This window comes from Bubalus kerabau, chromosome 14 (assembly GCF_029407905.1).
Source record: "Bubalus kerabau isolate K-KA32 ecotype Philippines breed swamp buffalo chromosome 14, PCC_UOA_SB_1v2, whole genome shotgun sequence".
NCBI classification, from domain to species: Eukaryota; Metazoa; Chordata; class Mammalia; order Artiodactyla; family Bovidae; genus Bubalus; species Bubalus kerabau.
The window spans coordinates 74,642,501-74,659,626 of record NC_073637.1 but is presented as its reverse complement, the minus strand read 5'-3'; the positions used below and the strand labels follow the sequence as shown (position 1 = coordinate 74,659,626).

Sequence of the window (17,126 nt, the reverse complement as noted above, 5' to 3'; positions counted from 1 at the left end):
CTCCCTCTGCCTGGGGCTATAAAAACCTCTGTCCTACCCCTCAGGCGGGCAACTGGCCAGGCTTCCTGAGTCCTGCGACCCCTCAACTCCAGGTCCTGCTTTTCCACTTGGACTCCACCCTGTGATGCTTCCAGTATCTCACCCAGCAGACCATCTGGGCCAGGCAAGTTTTTCAGCAACCAGCTAAGAAGAAAAGCAGGCCTGGCATGGACACAGGGGGTGGAAAAAGATGAGAAAGACGGCCGAGTGTTGCTCTCCATTTATCACCAGCTTGACTTGCCAAAAATACACAGTAAAAGAAGTCCCAGGAATAAGAGTGGTATTCCGATGTGATCACCTCAAACACTGATTGTGCATCAAAGCTTACCTATTTGTCTTCCGTCTCATTATTCATGGCAAGCACTGGTTCTTTAGAAGACCATGTCTCCTAAATGCTTCACTTCCAACAGTTTTATGCAAAAAAAGAATGAACACTGGCAAACAGAACACATGTTTACCCAAACTCATTCCTTCTTCGGTATTCTGATCTTTGACCAAATTGTCAACACTAAATTGAATCACTAGCACTTCCATGTTGGGAAAAAAAAAGTACTAAATCAGTCTTCAAGGAACATCTGCTGACTTAAGTCATAGACATAATACCATATCATATTTTTCAAATACAGACTATCACAGAGACTGGGAAAACCAAAATGAACTTTGAGACTATCTGAAAATAAAAGATAACAATTAAAGAAACTGATTTGGTAAAAAAAAAAAAAAAAAAAAGTTGTGGCAGGCCAACTACATATGAAATCTCTCACGCTTAAAAAAAAAATGCACTAAACACTTAATTTGTGTTTGTTAATACAGTTGACCTGTCTGGGGTCAGCAGATACACACCCTTCGGAAAAATAAATAAATAAATACCCGGAGGTCACAAAGATCATAAGTAAGAGAAAACACAACTGTTGAAAGAGATATTAACACCAACGAAGTTTTCTCATAACGGAGACTCTAGATCAGGAAGAAGTATTTTTACCCCATCACAGATTTCAAGCCTGAAGTTTAGCTGAGCAGTAAGAATGCAAGTCTTGGAGCACACCACCTTAGGAGAATTGAAGAGATCCTTCAGTCTTACCCATAGGTCTGCTTCTGTCCCTGAGGTCCCTGTGGCTGGGGTGTCGATAGGAGTCCCTGTAGTGGTGGGCGACGGCCATATCGTCCAAACGGTAATGCTGCGGTGGAGGGGTGGGGTGAGGCAGGCCATTCGGCTGGTAGGGTAAGCCGCTATTTGGACTGTACCGCTGGCCTGGGCTAACGGTGCATGGCCGCTTGCTCGGATGTTCTGAGTGCAAAGGCTCTCTGTCAAAGCCATTTTCTTTGGTTCTGAGGGAGGAAGAAAAAGAGGTTTGTTTTTTTTTTTTCCTTTTTTTCATAATGGACTCAGAAAGCAGCATAGTTCAGATACTTGGAACCTGTAATATAAACAGAATATTCTTTTCACTGGCCAGAAATTTTCTAAACTCAGCTGCCTAGACCTGTGAGGATTCACTGAAACCCAGGCGGAGGCCTCCATGATCCCATGGCTGCACACAGGAGAAAAGGTTCCACTTTTCATCAAATCTGTAAACATCTTTCAGTTGAGGCCTGTAGGGTTTGGTCACAAATAAGAGGAAGCCTGCTCTCTCCTCCGTAGATAACATCCTCATTGAAAAGCGAACTCTTGATTTCTAACAAATTACTCTCAGATCAACTGTATCTGGCGGTTCATCGAGGTACAACAGCATCACTCTTTAGTTCTTTGGGTATATCTATTGCACGGATCCAATCCGGCCTCTGACTTCTATGAGCTGTGTTGTTCAATACAGTACCCACATGTGGCTGCTTAAATTACAAGTGAATTAACATTAAATAAAGTTTAAAATTCAGTTCTCGGGTATCAACAGCCACACTGCATGTGTTTAGTTACTGCCTACAGCCAGTGACTCTTGTATTGTACAACACAGACACAGATCATTTCCATGATCTCAGAAAATTCTATTCAAAAGCACTGATCAATTAACTGAATTAACACAAATGACACAATGTAATGTCTCAGACTGACATTTCCTTGGGCCACCACGATAATCAGCAGTCCTACAGAGCTAGCTGGGATTAGAAGAAAGGGTGAAGCTCTTCCTCTTGAAGCTGAGGAAACACACGTGCAGACGCAGCAGGGGCCTGTCTGAGGCCATGAGATCTTAGACCAGGGCAGGCACACCCTGTATGTCCTTCATCATGTGATACACAAAACTCTGGATGTGTCTTTCAGAAGGAACACAGTCTGCAAATGACACCTGATAACTGCTCTTACATTCTCAAACAGAAAGTAGGGTTAAAGAAGTATTTTCTGGCTGAATGTGTCTCTGGGAGATTAACTCAATATATTCAGTAAGATAGGAACATGTCACAGCTCCCAAACTAATTTTTACCTTGTAGCTGGCTATCGTGGCAATTCTTAACCAGCGGCAGCATCTCTTTTTCCTGGGAAATTTCCCCATAACAATTTGACCAAGTCACAGTAGCTGCAGATTTCTGCAAGCTTTTTTTATAACCATTGGACTGCCAGGGAATTTCCATCTTCATCCCTTTTTTGATTGTAGGTGAGTTAGACTTAAAGACTTCAAGAGACTTTTCCCACTTTTCTAGTGTCCAGGGATAGCCTTTGATAAACCTGGAGGGATCTGCGTGGAAACTGACTGGACAACAGAGATCATTAGGGGCAAGAGGCATCTATGGTGAATCGTCCTTTATGCCCCTTTAGGGTAGAGCCCCAGTGACAATGTACACACACCAGATTAAGAATGACAAAGGAGTTACAGGTAGAAGGTGCAGGCACACTAAGAACCAAGGGAAACTGCAGACTTCAATGGGAAATGAATACATGCCCAGCGCGTGCTGGAGAAAGATGTTCTGGAACCAGGAGACTGTCCGATATTGGAAATGCCAGCAGGGCACGGTTCTCAGGGGAGTATCAAACAGAAGTCTCAATGCTGCTCCTGTCAAAGGGTGGACCCTCAAATATCCTGACTCCATACACACTGATCATTGACCAGACTAAAGGGTCTCAAACATTATCTAAATGTATTGCTTAAAATAATTTTTAAAAGTGAACAGAAGCATTCTAGATTTATCTTCTAAGAGGATAACTATGTGATTCTCATCTGTATTTCCATATCCTACACATTTCTGAATAATATATTTCAACAGTCAATGCATAAATATTTCCAGCATAAATCAGAAAATACTGAAGACTATTAGTAGCTATGAACATAATGTCAACACAGCACCTACCTTACTGGCAGTGTGGTGTAGTGGAAAGAGCACTGGACTGGGAATCAAGAGACCTGAGATTTAGTCCTGGCTCTTCCACGACTAGCTGTGTGACCTTGGGCAAGCCACTTAACCTCTCTGGACCTCAGTTTGCTCATCTGTAAAATGAAAGGGTTGGACTAGATCAGTGGTTTTCAAACTGTGTCACCTGAAATGCTTAGGGATTCTGCTGGCAATAAAGAGCTTTTACCCCAACAATCAAGATTTAAAGGACCAGAGGAACCCACTTATCATTTTAATCTATTTTAACAGTTTCATTTTTGAAGGAAATAGTCAGCTGCTGAAATCAAGTTTGAAAACCACTGGACTAGGATGATTTCTGAGGTCCTTTCTAGTTTGAAAACTCTGCAATTCAATTATTCTATATTTATTTCTAAATGCCATTTGCACAGCACAGGAAATACAGCCAATATTGTATAATAACTATATAAGTGGAGTACAGCCTTTAAAAATTATAAATCGCTATGTTGTATACCTGAAACTTTGTAAGTTTTCACATCAACTATACCTCTATTTAAATAAATGAATCTTTTTTTTAAATGTCATGGTTATGTAGATCGAAACACACAAAGTTGATGGTGTACTAGCCAAATTATGTCTAAGTCAACCATTTGAACCAACAGAGAACTTCTTTGTGCTTTGCTTTGAACAGTATATTATTTATAGCTGATTTTTTATGCAGAAATAGAAAATATCCTCTAAGTATCTTTTAGCAGCCTAAATATATAAACATAAAATCATTTCTAAATACCCAATTGTGTCAAAACCAATTCAGCTCACTGGTTTCCTGTCTCCTTGTTCAAAGATAATAAAAACATACATCACTGGAAGAAGTCGTACTAGTTTCAAAGTAGCTGGATATGTTACTTAACTTTGCTGATACTTCAGCCCTCTGGTCAGTGTTATTACTTCAGCGAGCCCGCACTGAAGCTTTTTTTCCCTCCTAAAACAAGGACAGTAAGGTCCTAAGAAGCAGAGCTAGCTCCTGGGTCTGTCCTGACATTTCTGTCATACCCCTGCCAGGGACAGTCACTATTCTGGGTCTCATAACTCTTGCAACAATTCAAACAATAAAGCTCATCGCTTCACAAAGGGAGGGTAATATTTTACCAGAAAAGCATTCAAACATTAAAACTGCCCATAGAAATAAAGGTATGAAAAGCCTCCCTGATACTTCCTCCAATCATTCAAGGGTACTTATAAAGCCAATCCTACTTAAAGGATGTTATGTCCTTAAAAGCTAACCAAAACAACTTAATTGCTATTTGTTTGTCTGCTTCTTAGAAATGCTTACAACTACCAACATGTCATTGCTTGGGGGCAAATTCTAAATTTGCATGTTTATTTGTTACCTTCTCAAAATGTGTTAGGCAAAACTAACAAACATACATTGTCCCATACCAACACACTCTCAAAACGACTCAGACTCCAGTAGGAAGTCTGTCACACCTCATGGGTTTCTGGAAGGCATTTTTTGTTGGTTTGCTTTTTATTTTCTATCTCCTTTTCAGAAGAAAGTTTTCTGAATATAACCTACTTCAACATTTAGATCCCAATCACTTTCTCTCAGGGTCTGAGGTCATCAGAGGATTCTTCAGGACTCAGTTGTGTGACCTTGAGATAACTTGGGAAAGTTAACTTTCTGGCTTGAGTTTCTTGCCCAGTAAAATGAAACTAATAGGAAATAAAACATGTTTAAAAAAAAAATACTTAGAAAACTTAATTGACACCTTATCCCACTTCAGGCTGTTTTCTCAGCTCCTCTTCAGAGAGGCTGTAAACTGATTCATTTGAGAAAGAAAAGCTTTTTAAAAAACTTTCCTCTATATAAAATACTTTAAATGTCATAATTGGCTAGTATGCACTGATGATCCCTTAGTAACATGGAAATGAGGAAAAATGAAGAAAAAATATTATTAAGATCATGGCAATAATCAGAATAAGAGGACCAAGCAATCTCCTGCATGACAGGAACACAGAGTTTTTTCTGAGATTAAAATGTTTTTTAAATGGGGAAAACAGCACTATGAAGATATTCTAGGGAAAGGCAAATTGGTACAGCGTAATAAAGCCAAGAATGGCAAGGAAGAAACTTAAAAAGTCAGTCCTGTTACAAATAAACACCTGCCTTAGGTACTGACTTCTCCCTTTGACCACAGGTATTTCAAACGGCACATATCTAAACCGACCTTGTTTTTCTCTGATACTTCCGACACCAGTCAATTATGCCACCTTCTACTTAGCCCCAAAATAGAAACTAGAAGCCACTCTATAACTCTGTAGAGTTATACTCTCTAACCTTCTGCTCCAAATCAAGTCCTGCCACTAGTCTCTTCTCTGTCACAGGTCCTTCTGCCCCACCTAAGACACCTTATCTTAGCTCCATCACACCACTGTCTCTGCAGGCATCTCAGTCAGAGGCAGGGCTCAGAGACTGCCTGAGTCTTAAAACAACAACAACAACAACAACTTTACTTTCGTATTTTAGAAAGCAGTCTATGCCTAAATCTCAGGAGGTGACAGTTCTGTTGAAGAAAAGCTCAAAGACATAAATGACTTAATCTTAAACAAATGTCCCTTTCCTTTTCTAATAAATGCAGTTTGTTAAGGTTTCCACAGAAGGACCAGACATTAGAATTAAAGGGCAGGGGGAGAAGAGTCATTTATGGCATCATATTTTCAAAACACAACTCAGTAAACAGTCTCTTCAGGAAATAGGTGAGTTCAGATAAGAATTTTACATAACCACCTTCTAGCGGTGTTGAATAATGCATCTGAAGCAAAATACATTACAGATTCCCCTGCTACCTTAAAAAGAAAATCAAACCTGATTCTTCAGGACAACCTGTGGGGATTTCTGTGTTTGTAGAAATATCACCCTGCAGGAAGCGGGATGTTTAGATGGTGAAAAGCAGTGCCGAGTGACAGAGGACCATCACTACTGAGCCACACAGAAAGAAGTGCCTTCCAGCTCTCTACTGCTAAACCACCACCAGGGTGATTACATCCTGAGAGGAGGGCTGACACCTTCTGGAGTAACTAAGATAGATGCACGTGGATGCTGGCCAGTCTGGACAAAATCACCATAACTGGAACTTTAAGGATTACAATACACAGGTTCCCAGAGCTTTCTCTCCCCGAAGGAGAAGGTGGAAAGCTTTGGACACAAGTCCCAGGAGCTCTCCATCTGCTGGACAACCTGCCTAGGAGTGGCTGTCCCCTCATCTCTGCTCATTTCTGGCCACTGTTGAAGTAGTCAGCTGCTACAGCTCTCGCTATCTGGTCTATGCTTTCTTATTCTAATCTGTCATCTATACACCCCAACTGGAGCCCTCTAGTTTTTTGTTAGTGAATCAATCACCGGCACTTTGTTCCTGAGCTGTTTTCATGGATGTGGGTATTTCAGAGATGCATCTTTTAAAATGATAGAAAGTAAACAAGAAAGCAAAAAAGACTCTTGGGGGAGAGACCATTTGCTACACTACTAAAAATGACTGTATTAAGTTTAATTTTGATTACTTGTTGAACTAGTGTTTTGTTGTTGTTTGTTTGTAGTGTTTTGCTTTGTTTTGTTTTACACAGCTGGCATGTGTGACATGCATTATCTGGAGCTTAACTGGACACACCAAAATAAGCAAGACATGATTCCCAACACCAATTATGGTTTAGCGGTAGACTTAAATTCCTTTTCAAAGTGTGCTAGCAAGAAACTCTTTACCATGTGTGAGCATGCTAAGTCACTTCAGTCGTGTCTGACTCTTCGCAACTCTATGGACTATAGCTCCCCAGGCTCCTCTGTCCATGGAATTCTCCAGGCAGGAATACTGGAGAGGTTTGCCATTTCCTTCTCCAGGGGATGTTTCTGACCCAGGGATGGAACCTGGGTCTCCTGTTTTACAGGTGGATTCTGTACCATCTGAACCACCAGGGAAGCCAAACTTCTACCATAAACACAGTTTAATAAGGGATACAAGGCTTCAATACTGTTACATAGGACCTGAACTCGGTAGGTATCATAAAAAAGAGTACAAAAGTGGTATGGGAGATCAGAAGCAGACAAAGCCACTCCAGAACGTATGTTGGAAAGAGCAGGGGCTATGGAGTTGCATTCAAATTTTGGCTTTGCTACTTGCAGGCCCTATGAACTCACGAGGCTTAATCTCTACATGTGTCACAGGATGGGTACTTCAGAGCTCTGAGAGGACCGGACGAGAGAATCTACATAAAGAGTCTAACACGTACCTGGCATTCAACAACTTAACCAAGCGCTTGCTTCTCAAGCTGAGGTGTTCAGAGGCTATGGTATTACAAATGTAGTTATAAGAGCATGGGGAATTAAAGTCAGAGAACCTAGGAGCTAGAATCCCATCCATGCCTCTTACAAGCCATGTGAGCTCAGATATATTATCCAGCCAGGCTGAACCTATGCAAAGTCAACACTGAGGCTAGAACAGGGAGACCAAAATGTTCTCGACAGCCATGTAATCTTCCTCATCATGTAAGCACTATTTCACTAGAAGCTTCCACAACTGATGTGATTATTATTAAAAAAAAAAAGTCATTTCTACAGGAATGATGACTCTCTTCTTGAAACTGATGAATGCATAAAAAATGCAACACAAAACAAGAATGTGTGACATAAATTCCTCATATTTTTCATAGAAAACTGAACATGCTAGATAATAAATATTTAATTCTTATTTGCAGAGTCAATTTGACAAAAATATTGAAATCTCATTCATTTTGCAGTAAAGGAAAAAATGGACCTAACAGGTTCAGCTGGTGTGCACCTTGCTAACAAATCTCATATATTCAACCAACACGGTTTCAAACGACTGCCTTATGACCCTCAAACATTCAGTGTTTCCTAATTTACTCAGTAAGGCAGGAAACCAGGCTGACTGTGGATCCTCTATCCTTACAAAGATTTATAAAACCTCAGTACATTCAACTGTTGCATTTGCCCACATGAGCAATTATAGAGAAGAAATAAATGAGGGAAAGTAAGGAGAAAAAAAGATATAATTCTTAGTTGAGCTTTCCTTATCCACATTCTGCTCATTAAAACATATTTTGTGCAACTGGAAGATTTCAGGTATGTATTGATAAATATGCTGATTTCTCCATTAAGAAGTCCTGTAACTTTAGGCAGTTTCTTTGGGTCTTAGTTTCCTCAAGATAAAAGACTGGCCTGGTAAATCCATAACATCTCTCCCAGCTGACAAATTATATACTTCTAAAGCTCAAGAAAATCTGAAAAAAAAAGAAAATGTTTACTAATTGGGGGTGGAGGAAATACACATTCATGCAAGCATGTTGCCTTCAAAATAAAAATCAAGATGTGTTCAACTGAGAGTAACTTAAAGCATAATTACATTAAAATGATAATAAAAAATACATAGATCGATGAAGGGGATTAAGATTTAACGTCGATCACTTGAAAAGGGGAATAACGTAGTGGAGACAGTGTTATCCATATAAGATCAATGATCACTTGATTTGATTTCTTAAGCCAGAAAGTTTCTGCATCAGAAAATCGCCATAACAGGTGAGAGCACAACTTTAAAGACAAAACATTGCAACAGCAAAGCTGTGAGAAAAAGACATCAAATGATAATTAACACACAAAAAAGTATCTTTTTAAATGCAGTGATTTTTCTCTATTCTGTAGTCTCAAAAAAATGCAGCCTTTGCCTAACTGCTCTTTCCCTCCTCATCCTACTTGAAACTGTGTCCTCAAGACCATTGGTATGCAGTTTTAAAGAGGGCTCTTAAATTCCAGTCTCTGTTTGAAACTGGTCACTTCATTTAACCAGCTCCAAAAATGGTTTGTATGCCCTTCCTTGGGGTTCCCTGGTGGCTCAGTGGTAAAGAACCTGCCTACCAATGCAGGAGATGCGGGTTTGATCCCTGGGTCGAGAAGATGCCCTGGTGAAGGAAATGGCAACCTGCTCCAGTATTCTTGGTTGGGAAATCCCATGGACAGACGAGCCTGGCGGGCTACAGTCTGTGGGATGACAAAAGAGTCAGACATAATTCAGTGACTAAATAACAACATTCCCTTCCTCAGCTTTTTCCATCACTGAATGGCAAGATGAACAAACTTTTACATATGAACAAAGAATGGAAATCAGAACTTTCTATTAGCTTTCCCTGGTAATTTAGAAAAAAAAAAAAAAAGCATGATTTTAAAATGAATTGTCTTCTTTCTCATTTGGGTTCTAAGTTATTCTACCACAGACCTACAAATCTAGTATAGTTGTTCAGGGACTCACCCTAGAAGTATTTTTAAGAAGAAGTAGAATAAATTTTACTGTTCTGTACAGAAAAAAAAAGATTTCAGAGACTTCCCTGGAGTATTCATTTCTCTGTAAATAACAGGAATGCTTAAAAAAAGAAAAAATATAACCAGTGACAATCATATTTAAGGATGAGAAGTTACATTTGCCAAAATCCATCCCTGAAATACGTGAGGACTGTTGAGTAGATTAAATCAGCAATCGTCACAGAATTTAAACCCCCAAAGTTGTAAACAAAATATAGAGTGCTCTTTTGTTCATGACATGTCATGAACAAATTACCAAAATGTGTTTTCTCCTCAGGTGTCAGTTTTTCCCTCTTTTAGTGACTGATGGTTCCCAGTGTTATTACAGAAACAGATTGATCTTTTTAATGAGCCAGTTTAATAGACTCCAAAATCTCACCGTGGCTGCTCATCCATGTCAGACCATATGCACCAACAAAACATTCAGTAAAACAAAAAAAGCTCTGCTGTCAGACAGCTCCATACTCTATAAAATTTCATATAGTAGATCTGGATATACAGATAAATAACCGGAGAATAGAAAAATGCATATGCAAACAAGATGCAGAAAATATATGCAAAGAAATACTGTAGAGGCCCATATTTTCTTGGCTCTGATGAAATTCCCACAAGATACAAATGTATTTACACAACATATTCTCATTACCCTTCCTCCTAACTCTAAGGAAATCTATTTGCCATCTTTCTATTATAACACACACTTCAGGGTTCCACTTGAAAAAGAATGTTCCAGCCAAAGAGCAACTGTGTGAATTCTGACTCCAGCAACTGTCTATGAATAACCAGAGGGGAACAAGACTAAAGGGCTTTTAAGAAAGTTCTATCTGACTGAACACAAACAGGCACGCATACACAGTTACAGATCTTTGCAACAAAAATGCCGATCTTCTATGGAATTCATACAAAGTTTCCACATCGATGTTAGCACATTGGTAAGCTTACCTCAGTACTGTTCAAGAAAGGTCTACAGTTACAGAATATTCACATATCCTGTAACACTGGGACAGAAACAGTGCACAGAGGGCTGAAAACATGGAGAAGTGGATAAAACAGGTTTTTATTCTGCCTGTTACAGTTACTTAGCATTTAAAGTTTCCAGAATAGATGTGTCCATGTCTAATGTTGGCTATAGGATTATCTTTACATTTATCACAGTCATCTAAACCTTTCTGTGTTATCCCTTCCTCCACCCAAATAAATGTCCTCCTTCCCAATTTTCCTTCTAGTCTCTCCCTACTTCCTTTACCCCACTGTCTTGGGAAAATGGAACTAAAGCATCTCCATATCAGCACACAGGGCTGATTCCCTTCAGGGTAAAAGGTTAGGATCAGACAGGAATACAAATGTGAATCATCTATCCTTGGGCTGACCCCTGGTTTTCAGCATCACGTGGACACGTCACTCAGACACCTGGATTAAGCACTGCCTTTAAAGCTAATGTACCAAATGCTTAAATATGACTAGGAAAATACAGCTTGCAAAAATAAGAAAGTAGCACTGTTGGTAGGTCAAGGAAGGAGGTTGGGTCTATAGGATGTCAGAAGTAAACTAACATTTAACCCTTTGCTTTAGGATTTTAAACTGTTAAGAGGTCCCATGTCACGAGGAGAAAAATTCCAGAGATTGTAGCATAAAAACTGCTTAACAGAGGATTATGTAATAACTATATGTAAACTGGCTGGCTTTTAATAACATTCTGATTTGCAAAGCAGCTAATACATTTAAGGGTAGCTGAGTCGGTCACAGATAGAAGGAGCGTAAGCGCCTATGAATCTGCGCCAGTGTTAACCTTTAAAAGGCCGGTCTACTCTTGCATGATAAAACGCAGAAAGAGTGAACGGATAAACAGAGAAAGGAAACAAAGCATGTGACAAATATGTTTCTGAATACAGTTTCATTTTAAGATTCTCCATATTTTACAAATGCAAGATGCTAATAAAACTTCATATTTCTGTATTAGAAAATATTTATAAATGAAGCTGAGGTATTCAGGAAACTCCTTTTAATAAGGTACTTTGGAAGTTTCATGTATATGCATCATTCAGCAACTAATTTGCAAGGTTTCATGGAGAAGGGGGTTTATTTTACATTTCCTAGAATTCTCAGTTATGAGAGCAGAGTACCTGGTAGAACGAATATTCACTAGTAGATAAAATTTATCAGAAAAAAATGCCACCTATTAGTTCTATTACTTAACTCTTATATTCACTCAGTTCAACTAGCTTCACTAAAGTTTTCTCTTAGTTCATACAAAATCCAAATTAAACAGCTACTGCACTGCGTTTAGGCCAGATTTCAAAACCATCATGTTCTGAGAAAACTTGGAATAATAAATTATTGGAATAATAAAATATGTGCTTTGGATGAATAATATAGTATATGAGAAGTTTAATATAGGCATACCTTGGAGATGCTATATGTTCAATTGCAGATCACCATGATAAAGCAACTAAAGCCAGTCACACAAATTTTTTTTTTCCTTCCTAGTGCTCATAAAGTTCTGTTTACACTATACTATAGTCTCTTAAGCGTACAGTAGCACTATGTATAAAAAGAATATATACCTTAATTAAAAAACAATTTATTTCTGAAAAACCCAAAAACAATTACAATGGTTAACATTAAAGATGACCGACCACAGATAACTGTAACAAATATAGTAATGAAAAAGTTTGAAATATTGTGAGAATTACTGAAATGTAACACAGAGACACCAAATAATGCTTTTAGAAAAATGGTGACAAGAGACTAGTTCCATGCAGGGTTGCCACAAACCTTCAATTTAAGAGGGAAGGGAAGAAGGGAGAGAGGGGAGAAGGAAGGGAGGGTGGGGAGGCTGGAAGGAAGGAAGGAAGGGAAGCACAATAAAGCACAATAAAATGTGGAAAGCCTGTACTGACTGTGTGTCTAATAAACATCAGCGGCACTTGGCACATTTGAGTGTCACTCATCTTTACCTTTTACTTTAACATTTCAAGCAACAGTGGTGATGATTTGTGATGCACAGAAAAATCAAGTCACTAGATTGTACATCTGCAACTATCATAGTGCTGCAGGTCAATTAAACTAAACAAACAAACAAAAATACAAGTAACAAAGCTTAACCTGCACAGGCCAGAGACTCATCATTCTGCAACACCCCAGGCCAGAGCAAGATTCCCTGCGGCCCCTCTAGTTTATTATTTTGCAAGAAGTGTCAGTCAGCAGTTGAAACACGACATGAAACATGGCCTCATGTCACCGGTCTGGGGTCCTCCCCCCTCTCACCTGTCTGGAGTTCGCCTCTTCCCGTTTTCGTTCACATCGAGAAGCAGCTCTGAGGAGTCAACAGGTGAGGTGGTGCTGGCATCCAGAAGCAGCTGTTCATGCTGGGCGAGGTACTGGGCAGGGTTCTGTTTGGCCAATCTCGCGCAGTGGAGGAGCTCACGCTGCAGAAGGGGCAAGTTGGCCTGTAAGGGCAGAACAGGAATGAGAGGGTGTGCAGAGGCTCCTTCTGACCAGGGAACCTACTCCACTTTGCAAACACTAGCGGACCGGATCACACAACTCAACTAAAGGATATGCCGCCGAATGCATGCAGTTCCCAGGCACCACTTCCGGCACTGGCTACAGCATGAGCTTCCCTCTGGGCCTGGGGTGGATAAGAAGCCTGAAGCAGGTCTCACCCCTTCTACCTTTAAGCCCATTAATAAACTGGGAATGGCTCCTCTTTAGGTTTTCTTCATAAACTTTGAGCTTCCCTGGTGGCTCAGACTGTAAAGCGTCTGCCCGCAATGCGGGAGACCCAGGTTCGATCCCTGGATCAGGAAGATCCCTGGAGAAGGAAATGGCAATCCACTCCAGCACTCTTGCCTGGAAAATCCCATGGACGGAGGAGCCTGGTAGGCTAGTCCATGGGGTCGCAAAGAGTCGAACATGACTGAGCAACTTCACGTTCACTTTCATAAACTTAGCAGGGCGGGAGGTGGGAGGGAACTTCAAGAGGCAGGGGACATATATATACCTATGGCTGATTCATGTTGATGTATGGCAGAAACCAACACAATATTGTAAAGCAATTACCACTCAACTAAAAATAAACAAACTAAAAAAGAAAGATTATATAAAAGCAAAAACAAAATATGCCTTCATATTCAAACATTGTAAGCTCTACAGGATACCAGATTCCAGCTCCACCTATGAGGAACTTTTGCCTCCCACTAGGAAGATAGATGGTCAGTACCGAAATCAGACTGATCATATTCTTTGCAGCTGAAGACAGAGAAGCTCTATACAATCGGTAAAAACAAGACCAGAGGCTGGCTGTGGCTCAGATGATGATCTCCTTACTGCAAAAATCAGATTTAAATTGAAGAAAGTAGGGAAAATCACTAGACTATTCAAAACAATCAAAGTCAAAGAAAGTGAAGTTGCTCATTCATGTCCAAAAGCAAGACCATTCAGTTATGACCTAAATCAAATCCCTTACAATTATACAGTGGAAGTGACAAATAGATTCACCATATTAGATCTGATGGACAGAGTGCCTGAAGAACTATGGAGGGAGGTTCATGACACTGTACAGGAGTCAGTGATCAAAACCATCCCCAAGAAAAAGAAATCCAAAAAGTCAAAATGGCTGTCTGAGGAGGCCTTACAAATAGCTGAGTAAAGAAGAGAAACAAAAGGCAAAGGAGAAAAGGAAAGATATATCCATCTGAAAGCAGAGTTCCAAAGAATAGCAAGGAGAGATTTAAAAAAGCCATTTTAAGCTATTAATACAAAGAAATATAGGCAAACAATAGAATGGGAAAGACTAGAGATCTCTTCAGGAAAATTGGAGATACCAAGGGAACATTTCATGCAAAGATGGGCACAATAAAGGACAGAAACGATATGGACCTAACAGAAGCAGAAGATATTAAGAAGAGGTGGCAAGAATACACAGAAGAGCTATGCAAAAAAGATCTTAATAACCCAGATAACCATGATGGTGTGATCACTCACTGAGAGCCAGACACCCTAGAGTGCAATGTCAAGTGGGCCTTAGGAGGCATCACTACAAACATAGCTAGAGGAGGTGATGGAATTCCAGCTGAGCTATTTCAAATCCTAAAAGATGATGCTATTAAAGTGCTGCACTCAATATGCCAGCAAATGTGGAAAACTCAGCAGTGGTCACAAGACTGGAAAAGGTCAGTTATCATTCCAATCCCAAAGAAAGGCAATGCCATAGAATGTTCAAACTACCGCACAATTGCACTCATCTCACATGCTAGCAAAGTAATGCTCAGAATTATCCCAGCCAAGCTTCAACAGTACATGAAACTGAGAATTTTCAGATGTTCGTGTGGATTTAGAAAAGGAAGAGGAACCAGAGATTAAATTGCCAACATCCTCGGATCATAGCAAAAGCAAGAGAGTTCCAGAAAAACATCTATTTCTGCTTCATTGACTATGCTAAAACCTTTGACTGTGTGGATCACAACAAACTGTGGAAAATTCTTAAAGAGATGGGAATACAAGACCACCTGACCTGCCTCCTGAGAAATCTGTATGCAGGTCAAGAAGCAACAGTTAGAACTGGACATGGAACAGACTGGTTCCAAATTGGGAAAGGAATATGTCAAGGCTTCACATTGTCACCCTGCTTATTTAACTTGTATGCAGAGTACATTATGCAAAATGCCAGGCTGGGTCAAGCACAAGCTGGAATCAAGATTGCTGGGAGAAATATCAATAACCTCAGATATGCAGATGACACCATCCTTATGGCAGAAAGTAAAGAGGAAGTAAAGAGCCTCTTGATAAAAGTGGAAGAGGAGAGTTGGAAAAGCTGGCTTAAAACTCAACATTCAAAAAACAAAGTTCACGGCAGCCAGTCCCATCACTTCATGGCAAACAGATGGGGAAATAATGGAAACAGTGACAGACTTTATCTTCTTGGGCTCCAAAGTCATTGCAGATGGTGACTGCAGCCATGAAATTAAAAGACACTTACTCCTTGGAAGAAAAGCTATGACAAACCTAGACAGTGTATAAAAGAGCAGAGACATTACTTTGCCGATGAGTCTATATAGTCAAAGCTATGATTATTCCAGGAGTCAAGTATGGATGTAAGAGTTGGATCATAAAGAAAACTGAGCCGTGGAGAATTGATCTTTTCAACTGTGGTGTTGGAGAAGACTTCCTGAGAGTCCCTTGGACTGTAAGGAGATCCAACCAGTCAATCCTAAAGAAAATCTGTTCTGAATGTTCATTGGAAGGACTGTTGCTGAGGCTGAAGCTCCAATACTTGGCCACCTGATGTGAAGAAGTGACTTATTGGAAAAGATCCTGATGCTGGGAAAGATTGAAGCCGGGAGGAGACAGGGATGACAGAGGATGAGATGGTTGGATGGCATCAGCAACTCGATGGATCTGAGCAAGCTCCAGGAGTTGGTGATGGACAGGGAAGACTGGCGTGCTGCAGTCCTTGGGGTTGCAAAGAGTCAGACACAACTGAGCCACTGAACTGAACTGAGGAAGGCAGAGGATACATGAAATATACACACAGTTCTATTAACCTTAAAATAGGCTCCCTGATACTTTCATTTTTAGATCTAGCTACTTACCCAAGTGAAAAAGGCTAATCTATGAAATATCTTTGATCAACTATTAATTTCAAATGAAAAAAATAGGGAGATGAACAAAGAAATTGTTTTTAATAATTATTAGATTCACTCATTTCAGTATTGGTCTGAGTCTGCTCAGACATCCTGCTTAAGATTCATGCACAAAGCAGCATATACTACTAGTTTACAAAGGTAATCTGCTTTCTTTGTATCAGATCTATTCCAAGGAATGTATATATTTAACAAAAGAAATCTTGTGTACCCATCACTCTGAATCCTCACCAAGCCCAGCACTTGGAAAAAGACTGAGGACACATTTGTTAACAGATGATTCTGGCAATCTCAAATGGAGTAAGAGGAAAGAAGACGATTTCACACGCAGAAAAGCATTAAAACAAAAACCTCAGACTCTGACTCTGAAAACCAAACTTACTCTGACTTTATAAATCCAGAGTGCTGTTGCTTTTTCTTCTATGTGTCTTTTACTTTTTTTTTTTTTTTGGAAGGGAGGGGAATAGAATATATAATATGGAAGTATGAATAGCACTCATTCTCAATAACACAATTCTTCAAAGTCAAAGGAAGATCAATAACATAAGTAACTTTGTAATTCAGGGTTTGGGACTTCCATGGTGGCTCAATGGTAAAGAATTTGCCCACATGTGGTAGACTGGGTTCAATCCCTGGGTTGGGAAGATCCCCTGGAGAAGGAATGGCAACCCAGTCCAGTATTCTTGCCTGGGAAATTCCATGGAAGAGGAGCCTGATGGGCTGCAGTCCATGGGGTCTCAAGAGTCAGACATAACTTAGCAACTAAACCACCACCACCACAGGGTTGTATCTGTAGAAACTAA

The 17,126-nt window shown here is 39.9% G+C and overlaps 1 protein-coding gene across 11 annotated transcripts in view; it reads right to left on the bottom strand.

Annotated features, from left to right (window-relative positions):
• The window catches only part of RUNX1T1 (RUNX1 partner transcriptional co-repressor 1), a 152,805-nt gene that overhangs the window by 36,016 nt on the left and 99,663 nt on the right, over positions 1 to 17,126 (bottom strand). For all 11 annotated transcript variants that reach the window (XM_055546689.1, XM_055546687.1, XM_055546686.1 and 8 more), the window contains 2 exons: positions 12,947 to 13,128; positions 1,121 to 1,368 (listed from right to left, as the gene is read on the bottom strand). In XM_055546689.1, coding sequence (XP_055402664.1) covers positions 1,121 to 1,368; positions 12,947 to 13,128 — 430 coding nt within the window. The remainder of the gene's footprint in view (positions 1 to 1,120; positions 1,369 to 12,946; positions 13,129 to 17,126) is intronic.